The sequence below is a fragment of the Gymnodraco acuticeps genome, unplaced genomic scaffold (assembly GCF_902827175.1).
Source record: "Gymnodraco acuticeps unplaced genomic scaffold, fGymAcu1.1, whole genome shotgun sequence".
Taxonomy (NCBI): Eukaryota; Metazoa; Chordata; class Actinopteri; order Perciformes; family Bathydraconidae; genus Gymnodraco; species Gymnodraco acuticeps.
In genome coordinates, this window is record NW_022989861.1 from 642,573 (window position 1) to 662,181 (window position 19,609).

Sequence of the window (19,609 nt, forward strand, 5' to 3'; positions counted from 1 at the left end):
TGTTACAAACTGACCCGGCCCCCATCAGAGAAGGGAAAAGTTATGTGGCCCTCACAGGAAAAAGTTTGGGGACCCCTGATGTAAATGGTGTGCAAAGGCTAAGAACCCAAAGTAAAAGGGTTAAAAGAGGCAGGCAGTTTTAGGAAAATAAAGACCTTTTTGAACATTAAAGCATGGAAAGTGTCTCAGTGGAGGCACAACATCCAAATATGAACATGAAAATGAGCATAATAGGTAGGGATGCTCCGATCGATCGGTTACCGATCGAGATCGGCCGATACTCACTCTCTACCGATCGATCGGTGCTCTCTAAACATGCCGATCGCGAAAGCCGATGCATGACGTAAAATACATGACACTTTTCTCTGTGTGCGGCAAAACAAGCTCGCCAAAATGGCTTCTCCGGTCTGGCATTATTTTAAGGTGTCCGAAAAAGACAGTAAAATAGCGGTATGCAACGTGTGTGTGAAGCAGAAATCCTGCAGCTCTGCCCGCCGGACCGGTAAACGCAGCGAAACACACACACAGGGAGAACCAGACCGCAGTTCATTTCCTCATATTCCAAACGAGAAATTACGGTAGCAAATCACCCGGTTCTTTACGACCAGAACTATTAATGGGATACAAACCGGAGGAACCAGGCATGGAGGGAGGTGGCATAGACAGTGGGTGAAACTGGTAGGTTTTCGCCTGTTTGGGGAGTTTATATATATATTGCTCGCAAAAAATCCCCGGGGTTTTTTGCTTTGTATGTCGGGGGCGGGAGATTCATGTGATTGGTTGTTGGTCGCGTTGCTCGCAAAAAATCCCCAAGCTTTCAGACACGCCCAGCTCCAAGATTTTCAAGATTTTTGAAAAGCTGCTGTGTGGACGTACCGTAAGAGTTGCACCTAACACACTTAGCTATTTTATCTACCTCTGGAACAAGCTAAACTAGTTATTATAAATATATGTATTCTTCATTGTCGGGTCACTATTACTGGATCAGTGAGCTGCATGAGATACTGACAGGCTGTCAGGAGAGAGAGAGAGGGGGGAGAGAGAGAGGAAAAGAGAGCGCTTCCGCTAATTTCTTCCGTGTTATTATCCAAAGTGAATGTAAACTTGAATAATGTACATCATTTGAATGTAATAATTAAGTTGATTGTTGTTTGTGGAAGCTCCAGTGAATGAGCCCCATTAACTGAGTTTTAAACATCACTTTAAATGGAAGATTTAAAGTGATGTTTAAATCTTCCATTTAGGCCCCGCCCACTCGACCGGATCGGCGATCGGTATCGGCCGATACTGATTCCGGCGATCGGCAATCGGCGATCGGCCCCGAAATTGGCGATCGGAGCATCCCTAATAATAGGGCCCCCTTAAAGGTGGGGTAGGTAAGTTTGAGAAACCGGCTCGAGATACACTTTTTGTTATATTCCATGGAATGCTCTTATAACAACCCGATAGCAATGAATATCTTAAGTGCTTTGACAAAAAATCCATAAAAAAATGTCATCAGTGGAAGCCGTAGCACTGTAAAAAGCACGACCAATCATTTTAGCCGGCCTGGCTAAAATAACTGGATGGCCTACCTGCCTGTCAGCCTTCCATCTGTGCGCAAACTTATCTCGTGCCCTCATTGGTCATGTGCGCGTTCGTGTGTGTTGGAGGAGGGGCTCTGTAAGGAAGTGGCAGATTTTTTCCGGCTGTGTATTTTCAAATTCTAGCGCACTCGAGCTGGTTTCTCCAAAATTACCTATCCCACCTTTAATGTTAAAGAGAAATTGAGGGTTTGAATATTGCATTAAGCGAGAGGGGTCTGCCTGCAGACCTCCACTCTCAGGACAGTTCCGGTGCAGACCTCCACTCTCAGGACAGGAAGTGACGATTCTGACGTGTGCTAGCTAATAGTGATGCTAATGATAACTAATTCCTAATAGTAGTATGTGTGTCGTTTGTACAGTGCTACTGATATGTTATGTAAAGCCTGCATACTTATATGTGCTTTATTTCTGTATTGTTACAGTTTTAAAAAGTAAAAGAAGAACAGTAAAGTCAAGAAAGAATTATTGGAGGACTTTTAAATGTTAGCTAACTGTCTAGCTACGCATAGGGATACGCGCTGTAAGGGCAGAACAGTTCAATCAATCTAACTGATGAAAAGTGATACTGTACTGATATTAACTACAATACAAGGTGTCCCTATATATATATATATACGGCGGAGGTGGGGAGGTTCCAGCTGGGAACCTCCACCCCGCTGCGGGACCCCTAGACGGTGTGTCTTGGTCACGCTTCATATCGGCCGGCCCGGGAAGGAAGAGACACGCAGAGTGGGGGAAGTCCCCCACCCCAACGCAGCACACCCTCCCGGCCATCAGAGTCGTTCCCACCAGAGCACCGGCACTATAGGCCGGGCCGGCGCGGAGGCCCTCCGACAGTGGGTCGCGTTTGCCATTCGTTCAGTGAGAGGAGAGGAGTAAAATGCAATGAAAATGGTCAAAATCCGTTAATATATGGATGAGTGGGGGGGTGCTGGACACAGGCCGTGGGGGGACACCCGAGACCGGGCAATGTCCCCGGTAGAAACCGGGTGAAATAGCCTAAAAAATAATAAAACCGGGGAAAATAGGGGGGAAAGTGAAAAAAAAGTGTCCGAAAATAGGCACTCGTGAGGCGGGCAGAGTCCCCTGTCAACTCCCGTTACATTCCTCCATGGTGTCATTTGAGCGAAAAACTTTTACGAGAACCAGGCTGGGGGGGTCAACCTGAAAAATTCCATCAAACGAGTCCTTCGGTGGGCGGGAAAAAAAACGCGTCAGAATCGTCACTTCCTGTACTGACAGTGGAGGTGTCCTGAGAGTGCAGCCTGCACCGGAACTGTCCTGAGAGTGGAGGTCTGCAGGCAGGCTCCCATGCATTAAGCTGCATCTAGTACTCCATTTGTTTCATTTAGAAAAAATCAGAAGTGCCAACAAATAATGAACAATTATTTTATAGCTTAATTGTTTTGTCAGTGCTGCATTTGCAATGCTTTGAATGCTGATTTGTGGCAGCGTGCCTTTGTGCTGCGCTCGTTTGTTCTGCTTTTAATCCGTCTTGAATCAATGATTTTAAAGTGTTCTTGCTTTTTTTCTCCTGACAGGGTGAATCTTGGGACTTGTTAACTATTATCTAGCATCTGACCTTGAAATAAGTTTGACAGATGGTCACAGATTCACATTGACACTGTCCATGGAGGAACAGTCATTATTATTGACCGGCTACACCAACGTGTAAATCTGGAAATAAACTTTCATGAGGGCTTGCCTTTCCTAACAGCAGCTCAATATGTTTGAGTCTCAAACTCATCATACTCCTAACCATTAAACACCCAATAGCCCTGGATCTATGACACAAAAAGCCGTAATTAATTTATAGCCCTGCTTTTCACTGCATGTGCTGATCGGCTGGCCCCAGGGTGATCCACGTAAATGACTACAGGATTTTCAGTGTATTGACTGTGTTGTAATGACAGTGCTTAGAGCAGATGAGGGGCCGGCTGTGCTGTGAATGGGGGGGAGGAGAGATCGGACACACTGACACTCGGTAAAGGCCGGGAATCCAGCAGCTTCAATTTGACAGGCCTGATTTGATTTGGTGTGTGCAAGGCATAGGTCTCCACAAAACCACTCTGGGATGCAATTCACAGCGTCTGAAAAGCCTTTGTTAAATCTCCTCAGCTTTACAGGACATCCTTGGGAATTTAAGTCCTTTAAAACGTTGCCTGTATCATCAATTGTACCCTAAAACTTGGGGAGTAAAATATGTCTAAAATGTGTCTTAAAAGGGCCGGGTTGCATTCCAATAGTCCATTTAGCTTAGGAACCTTCCTAACGGAGTGAAATGACCCGGAAGTACGTCACTGGCCGCCATGATAAGTGCCGTTCCAATTCTCCAAATGAAAGGAAAGGAGGTTTCAAACTTCCTTTATAACCTCCTTTAGCTTAGGAACCACTGGACCTCCCTAACCGAAAGGAGAGGAGGAAATGCCGCCCCACAATGCATTGCAGCCGCAGCATTTGCCATCACAACAGTCGGCCGTTCACGGAAACAACCGATTATGACCGAGAAATTATATCATGAAAGTTACGGTGCTTATTAAGCATTTTAAAACGTATGTGGTAAGTTGTCAAAGTGCTTTTTTCTGAACGTTCATCAGTATTATAATCAGAAAGAGAAATATGAACGTTAGTTTTTACTGAAATTATCAAATAAAGTCAACATCTCACAGTCTTTACTGAGCTGTGTGGGGTTTGTTCAACTTTTAAAAGATGTTTGAATGGTGATATACACAGTGATAGATGTTAAGGACTAACGTTTATAATAAATACATTTGTATTGATTTTAAGATATTTTCATACAATCATACGTATTGGGATCATTTGTGTTAATGTGGACCGGAGGGAGAGGGTGACGAGCATAAGTTTCACTTTCCTTTTTTATTTCAATTCCAACTTTGGTCATGAGGAATATGTTACTCTGTTGTCCACGTTCATAAAGCAAAGCAACAGCATCAGAGCACGGTGCAGAGTCTCTAGATGAGTTTACAGTAGTCCCTCGTTCTTATTATACATCCATGTTGTAGTCCGCTGTATAGAAAACTAGTTTCCATAGTTTCCCCACAGCAGCAGACGTACATTCATGACGTCCGCTGGCGCATCATAAACACGTCGGATAGTGAAAGTGCATTCGGATTCTCTAAAGTACCGCGGTCTCTTCTCCTAAGTCCTTTTGAATTCTCCTATCCACTATCCCTTAACCCTGTGACGTTTCACTCAGAGGTCAAGGAATAGGAGATAGGGTTAGAATTTAGGAGCTGATTTTTGGATTATCGGAACGCAATCCTGGTTTGGCTTTGTTCTTTTTTTACAAAGAAGGTTATAGAGGTAGATATTTCTGAGTTTTAGACACAACACTTCTCCTGGTTTTATTTCCAGGTGAAATACACCCTTAACGAACTACGCTGCCTATCATAAATATTGTGATGCTGTCCTGCTGAAAGCCTCAGAGAAGCTTGTGGATAGTAGATCGAAGAGAGTAGAGACCAACGTGTGAGGAACAGCATGTTTTCTGTGAGAGGGGCCTGTGGGGTGTTCTTCTCTGCCTAGCTCTCACTTGATTGTGAGCCAACACCAGTACTTTAGCCAAAAAGCTCCCTCAGTCCCGTATCTCAAGTAGCTGAATGGTATTTGCAGCAGTGTTGTTGCTCAGGTGCCTCTCCAATCTGTTTGCATGTAAGCAATAAGATATCACAGCTTCCTGTGCATTTAGATTGATTTCCTGGCTCCCATACGAGCATAAATGAAGAGGTTTTTATTTGGTGTATAGTAAGTAAAATCGATCAACTTTCACTTCTGATGATTCCAGCAGGCACGCACATCTGCATGCAATACATGTCCTCTATTTCTTTTCTATTTGTCCAAGGAAATCCCTTTCAAGATTGCTATCTCATTTAAACACACCTTTTCATTGCCAGCCAACAGTGAAGCCCCAGTACTCACTGAGAGCTACATTTGCAATATACCTCCCTGATTCATGCCTCATACTTATTTTAACATCATTTGTACTCCATGCCTTATTGCTTTATCGTTTCAAGTCTTTCTCTTACAAAATGATGTTCCCATACAACTAAACTGCATTCTCGATAATGTCAGGGAAATGTATTTTCTCGTTGCTTTTTCAAACACGTAGTTAATATATAATTCAAAGAAATCTAAATGCAACATAATTAATTGGTTAGGGTTGTGTTTAAACAACTAAATTACTTGGTTAGGCTTTGTGAAAGATCGTTCTTTGGCCTAAAATAAGTATGTACTGTATGTTATAAAATGATCATCTTTAGCACATATTCATATTTCTTCTCTATTTCAATTTAAAATGGCACTAAGTGACAAGCCAACAACCTGTTGATCCTATTGAGGCACAGCCATCATTTCATTGCAGGTGTTACAACTAATATAATAGAAAATAATATAATTTAATATTAAAGGTCTCCTGTTATGCTATTTTTAGGCATCTATTATGGGTCTCAGATATATAAAAATATATAAAAAACATGTCTCTGATGTGTTTTGCTCAAAATACCAAACAGATCATGTATTTTAGACATCCATCATATCCCTCTGTTTCAGCCCTGTTAGAGTAGCCTACTGCAGGTTCGGGGTCCTTAGCTTGAAAAAGCTAATGCCTGCTCAGAATTACCCGGCAGATTCAGCTTAACCCACATGGAAGGAATATATATGAACCTATACATTTTTAATATATGTCACATATATGTTTAACATATATGTGACATATCTGAAATTGGACCCCTACATATATGTCTCTGAACATATATGTACATATATATCCATATATGCACACACATAAATGTACATATATGGGTGCAGTGTATATGCACATATAGGTTGCACATATATGCACATATAGGTTTAACATATATGCGCATATAAGTTTAGCCTATATGTGCATATATGTTTATTTACACCTATGTTCAAGCCATCAATACATAGCCTACCTACATAAAAAAATACAACACACAAAATGTATAAGTCATTAACATACATTTATTGTCAATAAATGTCAATTATTTTTGTCTGCTTTTGGCGAGCCCTGAGCTCTGTCAGCTTGTTGTTGATGGCTGTACCCAGCTGGCCCTTCGTTGTGTGTGGCCACTTCTTCATTGTTGCCTCTACAGAGAAAAGAAAAGGACATAATGAGATGACAGTGTAAAAATGCTCCAAGTCTTCTACAGACTCCAAGCATTCCACTCCAAAGTTTTGCCAAACCACCTGGTGTAGTGTACACGAGCTCCCCTGTGAGTTTATTGGCAGATAAAGCCCAAAGCCTTTATTCAAACAGATGATCTATTTTATTAGTGATTTGTTTCATATATCATTACTATTATTTTTGAATTATCTGAAAAGTCAGTGCATTTACCAAATCTGTCTAAGAAGCTGCTAAGTTTACAATTATTAGTTAGAATTAGGTAAAATTTGGCTTTTCAAAAATACTGTTTAAAAAAAAAAATGACATCACATGAACTTCACTTGTATACAAACAACAGAGATCATCAGCACAGGTTGTTTACCAGAAGAGCAATAAGATATGCATTGCAATCAAGAAAATTAATTGAAGACATGATATGGCACAAACACAGTACAAAGGGCATGGCCAGACATTTCAATGATTTGTAAGGCATAGTTAGGTCTGGAAATGACATAAGGGCATAACACCGGAGCCCTGCTGCGGGGAAACTTTGGCGCTGTTCTGAGTTTGTTCTACTCCGTCAAAATGACGGACTGCTTTCACATTTTTCCGTCATTGTCAAAAGAATTCCGTCATAGACGGAATATATTCGGTTAACGCGACCTCTGGTCCTCACTTACCTGATGCTGATCCTGATCCTACCATTGATAGCTAATAAATAGTGAAACAGGGATGGTTAAAGTAGTCAACTTGAGGCATCTCTATTAACTTTTAAACTAAATTCATTCGTTTTTACTCACCGATTATAGCCGCCTTTTTTCCTGGGTCCAGGGCTTCCAGCTGCTCCCCATCACCTCGCTTTGGCTTGCCACCTAAAGTAATATTTCATAATTATTATTTTGCAAATGAAAAGTGGGTAATCCTGCTGATCTACAGCAGCTAATGTTTACATACTAATGGCCCACACTTTATGCCCCGGTCACACACGAGGACAAAAACGGCCGTTTGCGTTACTGTTTAGTGTCATATAGACCATTCGGCCACACGAGGATGACCGCATATGGCACTAAGCGACTGAGGAAACGATAACGGGTCCCAAGGTGGATAGAACGGCATACGCAACGCTCTGGGGGGTCAAACAGCTCCGTGTGTGCGCCCTATACGATCATTTTCTGATAATGATTGCGCAATAGCCCCACCTCTCCCCACCTCTGCTGCTCACCTCCGCGTACCCCGCGCCATTGCTGATGTGTTTCGCCACCAACAACAACAACAATGGCGGATCGCAGAGTTGCTATCGTGCTCCGGACGCTACTGACCATGCCACAGTTCTTTGTGCAACATCTACAGCAGACTTACACATCCGGGGGGGATCTTACTCGCTGCTTTTGTGGATATGTACTGCAGCTTCAGCGATCATTTTCTGATAATGATTGCGCAATAGCCCCGCCTCTCCCCACCTCTGCTGCTCACCCCCGCGTCAAAGTAAACTGCACACTGAATTCAGATTATTTATCTTTCTCTCGATATGGACATAAACACGAGTGAAGTCTAATCTGACAGGACGGAGACACCTCTCAAACTACCTAAACTAGTTATAAATATGTTTATTTTTACTGTCGGCCGGGTCACTCATTACTGGATCAGCTGCTACATGAAACAGACACTGGCGCTGTCCAAAGAGAGGGAGGAAAAAGAGAGGCTCCATGTATTTTATTATTATATTATATAGATTGGTTATTCATTTGTTTTAAAGCTCAATAAATACCAAAGAAGACCTTTGACCGGCACTTTTATAATTTTGTCGGAAGATTTAAACTTTAATACACGTTGACTGGCGAAAAACTCTGCCCGGTTCCCTCGGCCCCCACCGCGGAGAATAAACAGAAGGGCAACCATGACAACCATGCTTCTTCGCTGCTTTTGTGGAGGAAGTTACAGCGCCACGTACAGGCTCCTGCATATGTACTACAGCTTCTCCAGCGGTTGGAGCTAAACGGAGCGGTCTCGTGTGGGCAGACACTATCCGGATAACTATTGCGTGTGGACGGAAGCTTGTTTGCGTTTGCGTTAATCCTATGCATTTAGCCGTTTTCGTCCTCGTGTGGCCGGGGTCTTAGGCTAGAGTGGTTGTCCAGGGACAAATGACACTCAAGGTTCCTTGGGGGTGTTCCAAATAGACCCATACACATTTGGTTTCCAATCATACACTCTGAGTTATGGGGGTCCTTGAAATGATAAAGTTTGAGAACCACTGGGCTAGAGTGTGGGACAATTGTAAAAAAAACATTACTCGCAACAAATTGCAGCAGCGAAAACAGAGTAAGAAAATAGTTCAGTTTTTCCATTCTTAGGTGAATCAGTTTAGAAAGAAAAACACATGTGTAAACTGCCTTTCTTTATTAATGACAGGATTGATTTAAAGAGATTTTGAACAGTCGCTTTTTTTTTTTTTACCGTTGAGGTTACTCTGAAGCAGGGTTTCAAGGGGAAATGTGCCGAGGAGGAGAGTTCGCACCATTGCTGTGCCAGAGGTGGTATCAGGGGCGGACTGGCCATCTGTAGAATCTGGAAAACCACAGAACGGCCGGTGGACAAGGGCCGTTGACGGCCGGCCCTTTAATTTTTTTTGTTTAACGTCATAATTTAAGTTGCGCTTCCGGCCGACAGAGGGCGACAGCGGCCGCTAATGCAGTTGTGTGTTTCTTATCTGTCCAAAAAATCACACACGAAGAAGAAAAAAGACCGGCCACACAGACGCCGCGGCAGACAGGGAGAATGACAAAAAATGGTTACAAATAAAAGAAAAAGAAAAGAAAAAGGTGGGGCCGAGAAGGCAAGAGAAAAAAAGGTGAAGTCACTCGCAGGTAATGCTAATAAATGTCGCAAATTGACAGACCTTTTTGTCAGCAGCGCCGCTGCTACAACTACAAGCACTATCATCACCAGCAGCAGCTTAGAACAAGTGCATGATGAAGAGAATGATGAGGGCGCGATTTCATATATACAGCCAGCCTCCTGCGTTCATGAGGGACAGAGAGTTGAGCTGGTGGAAGAACCAGCTCAACTGGCACATGCATGTGCAGGGCAAGAGCAAGAGGTGGTAAGTACTATAGAGAAGACAAGTATATTCAACCTAGTGTTTCCAGTTAGTGTGTGGTGTGTTGCTCATGCAAGCAATAAAATAAATACAACTGAGAGTAGGTGTAATAGACTATATTAAAAAAAAGTATAGATTAAACAAAAGTGTATTACTTGTCAACATTTAAGTATTAATTCAAGTAGTAGCCTATAGTATTATAAAAATAATTAACATTATTTTTATCATTAATTTATAATTGTCTATAGGTTGAGGATGGAACAAGGACTGAGGATGACAGCCACTCACACGGCAGCTCAAACCTGAGGTATTTCCAACGCCCAAATTCCGACAATCACAGTCTCAATAGTTTTTTTTCCTATCACCCTCAGACCAAAACAAAATATTTGACAGTACAAAGACTGTTTAAACGCATGAACGGCACAGATAGAAAATAGCTCACATACTGTGAAGAGAACCACACATTGTATTGTGGAGTATGTTTAGCATTTGCCAAGCCATCTGAAAACAATCCCTTTGTAAGTGGCATGCAGGACTGGAACCATATCAGTCAGAGAGTAGAGGAACACGAAAGGACCATCATGCATAGAATGTGTGCGGAGGCCTACTTTTTGAGGGCATCCAAATCAGACATAGCCAGCCTACTACATGGATCACAAGTAGTGGCCCACAGAGATCAAGTGAAGAAGAAACGGCAGGTGTTGGAACGTGTGGTAGATGTAGTAAAGTTCATAGGAAAGAGAGGACTTGGCTACAGAGGGAAGGAATATGAGGCAGCATACACTCTAGTCTAGATGATGACAACATTGACCATGGGAATTTTCTAGAGCTCATCATTCTTCTTGGAAAATATGATGTGTGTCTGAAAGAACATATCACTGAGTGCACAGAAAAAAGTAAGAAGATGCACCAGTCACACTCACAGGCTAAAGGTCGGGGTTCTGCTGTAACATTCCTATCCAAAACAACTGTAAACAACGTCATTTCCACAGTGCAGAGGCTAATTCAGGAGACCATTGCAAAAGAGGTTGCTGAAAGCGGTATGTTTTCTGTACAAATAGATACAACCCAGGACATTACGTCCCATGAGCAGTGTTCTGTGATTCTGAGATACGTCACAGACACTGTCCAGGAAAGGCTTCTTGCAGTGGTCAAATGTGAAGCATCCACTGGCCAATATTTTGTCCAGATGCTGACAGATGTAATGGATCGTTTTGATTTGGATATCAGCAACTGCATCAGTAATGCTACAGATGGTGCATCCAACATGCAGGGTCAATATCGAGGCTTCTCCGCACTCCTGTCATCCAAAGTCCCAAACCATGTACATGTTTGGTGCTATGCACATGTGCTAAACCTCGTTCTGTCTGATACAACTGAAGTGTCCATAGCTAGTGGGTCCCTTTTCTCCCTCATGAATGACATTGCTGTGTTCATTCGCGAGTCATACAAAAGAATGAATGTGTGGGAGCATAAAAGCCAGGACACTCGACACAGACGCCTCTCCCCAATTGGAGAGACACGGTGGTGGGCTAAAGATGTAGCCTTGAAGAAGATCTTTGGCTCATTTGGAAAGCCAGACCAGTCTCTGTACATTGATGTCTTCATGACACTAAGTGAATTTCAAAGTCAGGCCAATTTGAAAACTGCAGTGCGTGTCAGAGCAAGAGGATTCCTAGAGGCGCTCCTGAGGTACGAGACAGTGTTGACTGCCCAGCTTTTCCTTCGGATTTTTGAAGTGACAACACCTCTTTCAAAATACTTGCAGACATGTGGACTAGATTTCCTCTCTGCTCACAGGATGGTTCAGGACACTCAACATGCACTGATGAACATGACAAGAGATTTCATGACAGTGAAGACAGCTGCTGATACTTTTGTTGAGTGGGCAAATGCAAAACTGGAGGCAGAAGAGGACTGTGAGCTTGAGTTGGAAACAACACTTCCACTGAAGAGGAACAGGAAAAGGAAGATGATGGCTGGCGAAATGGCAAGTGATGAGAGATTGACAGATGCAAACAGGGCTTATGAAGTAGAGGTCCATAACCAGGTCCTGGATACTGTCACAGACAGTATCAAACGACGCTTCATGACCCACGGCACTCTGTATGCTGACTTGGCTGTTCTTGATCCAAGAAACTTTCCCCAGGTGTGTTCAGCAGAAGCTCTGCCTGACTCTACATTTCAAGATCTAAGCAAATGCTTGCTTAGGTTTGACAGCAGGGCAACTGCTGCAAATTTGCAGTCTGAGTTGAAGTGTCTGGCAGCCCAGTGGCCACGGCTTAAAATGTCTGCACTTGAAGAGTACAGAGTACGAATTTGCTCTGGTTGTGAGGAAGAAGAGACAGAGGTTTTAAACAAACAGTGCAACTCTTGTAAAGAATGCTCAATATGTTGCTACCAACTTCTGAAACGCTACAACCTCTTCACAGATGCCTATCAGCTCCTTGGTTTAGGATACAAGTTTCTTCTCACTCTGCCTGTGACACAGGTAGCTTGTGAGAGAAGTTTCTCTGTACTCAAGCACATCAAAAGCCGAATAAGGAGCACACAGTCACAAGAACACCTGGAAGCATTCATGCTTATGTCAACAGAAAAAGACATCCTCATGTCCCTCGACAATGACTTGGTCATCGACAGAGTTGCAGAAAAAAGCAACTTACTAAAGAAACTGCTGATTCCCCAACATTAGGTTTACAAACCGCCTCAGACAATCTTGTTTATTTCTTTTAGGTGAGAATTATCCCTTAAACTGCAGCCTAATAAACAGCTGATTTGTGTGTGTGTGTGTACTGTTATATGATGTCCCATGTGTTAAGACATCTGAGGAGTGTCCTCCCTATTCTCTTTAGGGGAGAATTATCCGTTGAACCGCATAATAAACAGCTGATTTATAATAACTAATAGTACTGTATTATTTTATCTGATCTCTGTCCTCCACTTGTTAACTGTATTAATGGCACCTGTTTGAACTCGTTATCAGTATAAAAGACACCTGTCCACAACCTCAAACAGTCACACTCCAAACTCCACTATGGCCAAGACCAAAGAGCTGTCAAAGGACACCAGAAACAAAATTGTAGACCTGCACCAGGCTGGGAAGACTGAATCTGCAATAGGTAAGCAGCTTGGTGTGAAGAAATCAACTGTGGGAGCAATTATTAGAAAATGGAAGACATACAAGACCACTGATAATCTCCCTCGATCTGGGGCTCCACGCAAGATCTCACCCCGTGGGGTCAAAATGATCACAAGAACGGTGAGCAAAAATCCCAGAACCACACGGGGGGACCTAGTCAATGACCTGCAGAGAGCTGGGACCAAAGTAACAAAGGCTACCATCAGTAACATACTACGCCACCAGGGACTCAAATCCTGCAGTGCCAGACGTGTCCCCCTGCTTAAGCCAGTACATGTCCAGGCCCGTCTGAAGTTTGCTAGAGAGCATTTAGATGATCCAGAAGAGGATTGGGAGAATGTCATATGGTCAGATGAAACCAAAATAGAACTTTTTGGTTAAAACTCAACTAGACGTGTTTGGAGGAGAAAGAATGCTGAGTTGCATCCAAAGAACACCATACCTACTGTGAAACATGGGGGTGGAAACATCATGCTTTGGGGCTGTTTTTCTGCAAACCAGGATGACTGATCCGTGTAAAGGAAAGAATGAATGGGGCCATGTATCGTGAGATTTTGAGTGACAATCTCCTTCCATCAGCAAGGGCATTGAAGATGAAACGTGGCTGGGTCTTTCAGCATGACAATGATCCCAAACACACCGCCCGGGCAACGAAGGAGTGGCTTCGTAAGAAGCATTTCAAGGTCCTGGAGTGGCCTAGCCAGTCTCCAGATCTCAACCCCATAGAAAATCTTTGGAGGGAGTTGAAAGTCCGTGTTGCCCAGCGACAGCCCCAAAACATCACTGCTCTAGAGGAGATCTGCATGGAGGAATGGGCCAAAATACCAGCAACAGTGTGTGAAAACCTTGTGAAGACTTACAGAAAACGTTTGACCTCTGTCATTGCCAACAAAGGGTATATAACAAAGTATTGAGATGAACTTTTGTTATTGACCAAATACTTATTTTCCACCATAATTTGCAAATAAATTCTTTAAAAATCAGACAATGTGATTTTCTGGATTTTTTTTCTCATTTTGTCTCTCATAGTTGAGGTATACCTAGGATGAAAATTACAGGCCTCTCTCATCTTTTTAAGTGGGATAACTTGCACAAATGGTGGCTGACTAAATAATTGTTTGCCCCACTGTAAATGTATTAGTAGGCCTACAACTTTCACAAATATATTTTATGGAATATCACAATTGATTATTAATTAACATTATACAAACTAACATAGTTTGTATAGATCAGTAGTAAATAGTTGTCTACTGCACAAGAATGATAAAGGCACTAAAGTAACAAATCACTGTCCTAAACTTGATCTAACATGGGCACGCACGGTAATACATCAGTTTTGCAGTTACCCATCAAAAAAATAACCACTGTCCAGATAACATTTTCATGTAACCTATACCTTAAGAATATGCATCTACTTACTGTCTCTGGGGCTTCTGTTATCTGGCGCTTCGGTTCTCTCTCCATGGATCTGGAAATTAAACAGTGACATGGCAAAATATATACGGTTAACTTTTACAGTGGTAATAACTGGGAAATATGGACACAAATAACCCTATATACGTTGTTTTATGTCAAATAGCAAAAATATCCAATCTATATGTTTTCCCGCCTCCCGCCTTGAGAGCTTATAGATACATTTTTGACTTGTTACTTACTTTGTTGTTATTTCCACCATCACCACCACCATCATCATCGTCATCACCAGGCTGCTTCTTCTGAGGCTCTGCAGCTGCCACAGTATTTTGAGGCTTTTTACAAGAGAAGCAAGATGAATTAAAGGGGGATGAAACTTATTTTGTAGTTAGCTTTCTATGACATATTAATTTGTCCAAGGTTTTTGTCCATTGATTTGATTTCCATTATGATATAATACACATTCGTTCTTGGCCTGTTGGCAATGAACAATTTGGCACTGATGAGATTAGCCCTGGACAAACACACATTTGTAGACTATTGCCTCCTACAGAGTCACACCATAAAATATGCATCCTTAGAACAAGAAAAATGTTACTCACCTGCAATTGTTTTGAGGTTGCTGCACACTTGTTAGAGAAGGAAGACAGTATGTTATAATTTTTGAACAATTAAAAATACAAACAGCAGGTGAATTGCCCTAATCAGCCTAATATCATAAAAATCTCCTCCTCTGATTAAGTAACAAGTAAAATAAAGTGATACAAATAAGAGGAACTTACTCTTCCAGCAAGCGAGGCAATGTCCTCCTTCATTTGAGGAATATCTAGTGTGGGGTTGTACAGAAGGGAAAAAATAAAATCACACCAATTACAATCATCAGATCACCATAGCTGCAAGCAACTTGGATGCTATTTGCATCTAATGCGGCTTTCACACCAGCGCTTTTCCATTTCTAGCTCCGAGCGGGAGCTTTTCTGGTTCAGCTCCGGTTGCCCTTTTCTGCTCCCGCTCTGTTCACACCGCCCAGAGCTGCCGCTGCTGCATCATGACGTCACCGTTTACGTGCCTGCTTCATAAAATCCAAACCGCGCGGAATTCCCTCACATCGACAACAACAACAATGGCCGATTGTATTGAAGCGCTGTTCGCTTTGGTTATCCTCTTACGAAACGAAATGGAAGGCATCGGACGACTTTACAAGGGATGACTTTACTTGGAACTTTACAAACATCACATGCGAAATGCAAGACTTCTTTGTGGTCTTCAGCATCTACTTCAACGAGATGCCCCTGCCCCCGCCTCGACGTAAGAGAGACGTAAGCGACGCCACCTCTTAGCTCCGAAGCTCTTGCCTCTAGAGTCTAGACCGACAATTTTTTGGAGCTGGAAGTGAACCGGATTCCGGAGCAAAGAGGCGGCGCCTCTGCGGTGTGAACAGGAAAAACCGGTACTTTTCAGGCTCCAGCTCCGAGCCGGAGCTGAAAACGCGTTGGTGTGAAAGGGGCATCAGTTGTAACACGGTCCATTGACAGCACATTTACAAAACAGAAAAGTCCTATCCGATTGTATTAAACCAATATTGCAATACAATAATACTTACGCTTTATTATGAGGTCTTTCAAATGATCATTTTCATTTTTCAGGGCCAAGTTTGCATCCCTCAACTCCTGAATTGTTGTCTGGAATTGCTGCATTTTTTTCTTCTCCCATATTGAAGTGTCTTGCTCCCTCTGCATCTCACTTGCAGCCACACACACACACACACACACACACACACACACACACACACACACACACACACACACACACACACACACACACACACACAACACACACACACACACACACACACACACACACACACACACACACACACAAAAGTTGATTGTTTACCTTAAACAGTTACTGTTATGCAGCTAAATCTAAACTTACCTTTACAACACGCAATGGATGCAGTCAGTTACCTTTTTCTTGGAAATAGGTCTCTCCTCTTCGTCCAGATGAGCCCTCTTCTTAGCAGGACCCTTCTCCTCCTCCTCTTCATCACTGTCGACGTATCGCCAATTGGGCTTGGTAACCCGTTTAGTAGTGTCAGCCTCGTCATTGGTCTCCATCTCACAGAGTACTCTTTTCAGACTCTTCTCCCATTCTGGTGCAGATACATCAACATTAACGTGACACAGTAGCAAACACTGTACTGCTATTTTCTGTTATGGTTGCTCGCGCCGAAAAGCGTAGCTGGCTCAACATATAGTCTACAGCAGGGGTCTTCAACAGGGGGTCCGGGACCCCTAGGGGGTCCCCAGAGTTACTACAGATCTGCTATTTTTGGCAGAGGTTTGGTGTAGAGGGGGGGAAAAATACTAAATATTGATGGCTCAAGTGGTTAAATGTCTGAAAATACACATTAGTGGAACATACACTGATGATAGTGCTGTCAAAGTCTATGAAGTTATTTAAGAAATCTATGAAAATGTTTAATTTACAACACAATTGTATACAATATGTAGTGGGTGTCCCTGCTTCTCTCTCTCAGCCAAGGGGTCCTTGGTCTGAAAACGTTGCCTGGTTTACAGGCTTTTGTTCATTTAATTAGTTACTAAAGCTAAATAAATATGGATAGTGTGTACATACTTGCAACCTTGATGATCCTGGCTTGATACACCGGCCACTGTCTATTAGCTCCCTTGCGTCCATGGTGCCATTCCACCAAAAACTCCTCAGGAGTTGCCATTCAAGTAATTCTCTTCATGAAAATCTCAAACACAGTCAATCGGCAGAATGCTCCTAAGTCCCTTGTCACTACCTTCTGTCCACTCCACCAAGGCAAACGTGCACATGGTGATATTAATGTAATTTAATTTGTATGTTTGTTCTGTCTGTTGTGTTTTCCTGTATCCGCGAGCGGTTGGAATAAACGGGATGACGTCATGAATGCGCGCTCGTTGTGAGTGGCGCTTTTCTATGACGTCACATTCTGCAGCGAATGTCTCTATTATTCTCTAATAATATAAAAAAACGTGAACAATTAAAGGTAACATTTAGTGAAAACTTGTGGTTCAGATGATGTGTTTTATTAATTATTAATCACACAATAATGTACAATTATCAAATATTTAATAATTTACTAATCTTAAACTGATCAGCTGACGTCGAGCGGACATCCGGTTCCGGTCCTGGGTGAAATAACTAAACTAAAAATGTTGCTTCATACAATAAAACATACCGTAATCAAACAATATTGTCTTATACATTGAATTGTCTTGGGCAATCCGCAAACCTCAATCTGCATTGAATGGAAATAAGTACAATGATTAATTCATGTAGTTATATAGAATTTTGGAATAATATGCACATTACCACATTACCTTGCAAATACCTATATGTAGGCATTCAGTATGACATATATGCAAAAAGACAGATATATGAGCTATATACTGTATGAGGCATTATGTAGGAGATATATGCAAATATATGAACCTGACTTTGGCATATATGTGGAAATATATGAGCTATATATGACACATATATCTCCTATTAATCCACATATATGCACATATGAACCTGAATATGGCATATATGCAGCATATATTCTGCATATATTTGCCATATATTGGCATATATGTTCGTATACTTTCTTTCCGTGTGGGAATGCTCTCGTGATTAAATGCCATTATGTTCCGAACCACATCAAGGATTATTTCTGAAACAGCATGGAGCTCAAATGCTTTTTCTCTTGCCGGTTTACCACAAGGTGAGTTCCTTTTTTTATTTCCTGCTTTTTTTACACATACTCTCTCCAGTACAGGTTAGCAATGCTGGCTAATGTAAACAAAGACCATATTACGTCAGGCATTATTTCTGATAGCAACGTTTCTGATAGGGCCGTGGGTCTGCATTTCCGATATTACGTCATATCGGACGCAAATCTGGATCAGCTCCGTTGTACCCCCCGTTTTTAGAGATTTGGGTACATTACATTACATGTTACTTAGACACTTTTATCCCCACAGGAGCAATTTGGGGTGAAGTGTCTTGCCCAGGGACACAACGACATGCTGACTGCAGTGGGGTTTGAACCTGTGCTCCCCTGATCCCAACACCAAGGCTCTATCCACTGCGCCACACGCCTCCCTACGGGTACGGAGGAAAAGAGAGAGGGTTGTGTTTTCTGACACTTTGTGAGTTCCCTAACACACCGGGGACACATATTTATGTATAGAAGACATCAAAAAGAGCATTTATAGGTCCCCTTTTAAGTGTTAATATTAACTGAATGAAAAGTCCTCCTGCATGCTCAAATAATGGCCACTTAAAGTGGAAGCAACTAGTCATGGCCACACATTTGTGCCTGTGTGAGTAGCTCCTGTGGGTTTTTATTAAGATGTGTGAAATTATACAACATAACAACACCAGAGGAAGAAGGGGAGGATGTATTTTCTGACTTTGATCTGTGGCATGTCGTTATGAGAAAATTAGCCGTTTGATTCTTATCCTCTACGGATATACTGCAGTATAATAATGGGATGTATACAAGCAGCAACTGTTGTCTGTAGTAACCTTTCCAGGAAAACAGAGCACACAGGAGTTGCCTTTAATTGTTTCTTGATATATAACGTTTGCTTCATTGACCTTACTGTTTCCTGAGAAACGTAAACGAGAGTATGAAGAGACATGGAAATGCCTTATCTCCTCCAGAATTTTTATTTAGGGTTTTAAAAAAAAAAGTGAAGCCCAAAAAGTCAAACTCAAATTCAAACTGTCTTTTTATGTCATAAAAAATGACCATGCTGTCTAATTGATAAGTGATCTGGGGCAACCAAAAACACCACATTCAAGTCTAATTCATCGGTTTTGAATTCTCAAGTTGTGGTCTTTTGGCCAATGCCCTCTTGTTTTTTTGGAACCACAAGTGACACAAAAGTGCGGAGCCAAGTACAACCTAATGTTGACCAAAACCTTTTCAGGAAACCAAATGTTACAATTACTTTGCCCGAAAATACACTGTGAAGGGATTTAAGTTCTATAACTGCTGAATCACATGGACGACACACCCTGAAGCTCACGCTGCTTTATCATCTATTTTTCTCCTGTGTGACCTTAATTTACATAATGGACATCATGCTGTATTGAACAAGACTTGAAACAAGCGATTGAGACCATAAACTTTTTCAGAAAATGTTAACTGAGGTAATTAACAAATGTAGGTTCATGTTGTCATA

The 19,609-nt window shown here is 42.1% G+C and overlaps 1 protein-coding gene across 4 annotated transcripts; it reads right to left on the bottom strand.

Moving 5' to 3' along the window:
- Window positions 1-6,572: 6,572 nt before the first annotated feature.
- On the bottom strand, window positions 6,573-17,304 carry LOC117562638. 4 transcript variants are annotated; one of them, XM_034240470.1, is made up of 10 exons: window positions 17,022-17,304; window positions 16,352-16,536; window positions 15,988-16,117; window positions 15,167-15,210; window positions 14,987-15,013; window positions 14,627-14,719; window positions 14,391-14,439; window positions 9,190-9,300; window positions 7,533-7,604; window positions 6,573-6,715 (listed from the first exon to the last, which is right to left on the bottom strand). In XM_034240470.1, the coding sequence occupies exons 1-10, from the start codon at window positions 17,119-17,121 to the stop codon at window positions 6,597-6,599; spliced, it is 930 nt and encodes a 309-aa protein (XP_034096361.1). In that variant the 5' UTR covers window positions 17,122-17,304; the 3' UTR covers window positions 6,573-6,596. The 4 variants fall into 4 exon arrangements, with proteins under 4 accessions (XP_034096361.1, XP_034096352.1, XP_034096375.1 ...); XM_034240461.1 differs by having other exon boundaries at window positions 15,988-16,123; XM_034240484.1 differs by having other exon boundaries at window positions 15,988-16,127; window positions 17,022-17,102.
- Window positions 17,305-19,609: the final 2,305 nt, after the last annotated feature.

What these genes read in the sequence shown, in the direction of transcription:
- LOC117562638 (XM_034240461.1), bottom strand. Translation starts at nt 17,121, where the DNA reads ATGGCAACTCCTGAGGAGTTTTTGGTGGAATGGCACCATGGACGCAAG. An exon ending in TTGCCTCGCTTGCTGGAAGA is followed by an intron (nt 15,014 to 15,166) that starts GTAAGTTCCTCT and finishes TTCTCTAACAAG; the next exon opens with TGTGCAGCAACCTCAAAACA. An exon ending in CAACCTCAAAACAATTGCAG is followed by an intron (nt 14,720 to 14,986) that starts GTGAGTAACATT and finishes TCTTGTAAAAAG; the next exon opens with CCTCAAAATACTGTGGCAGC.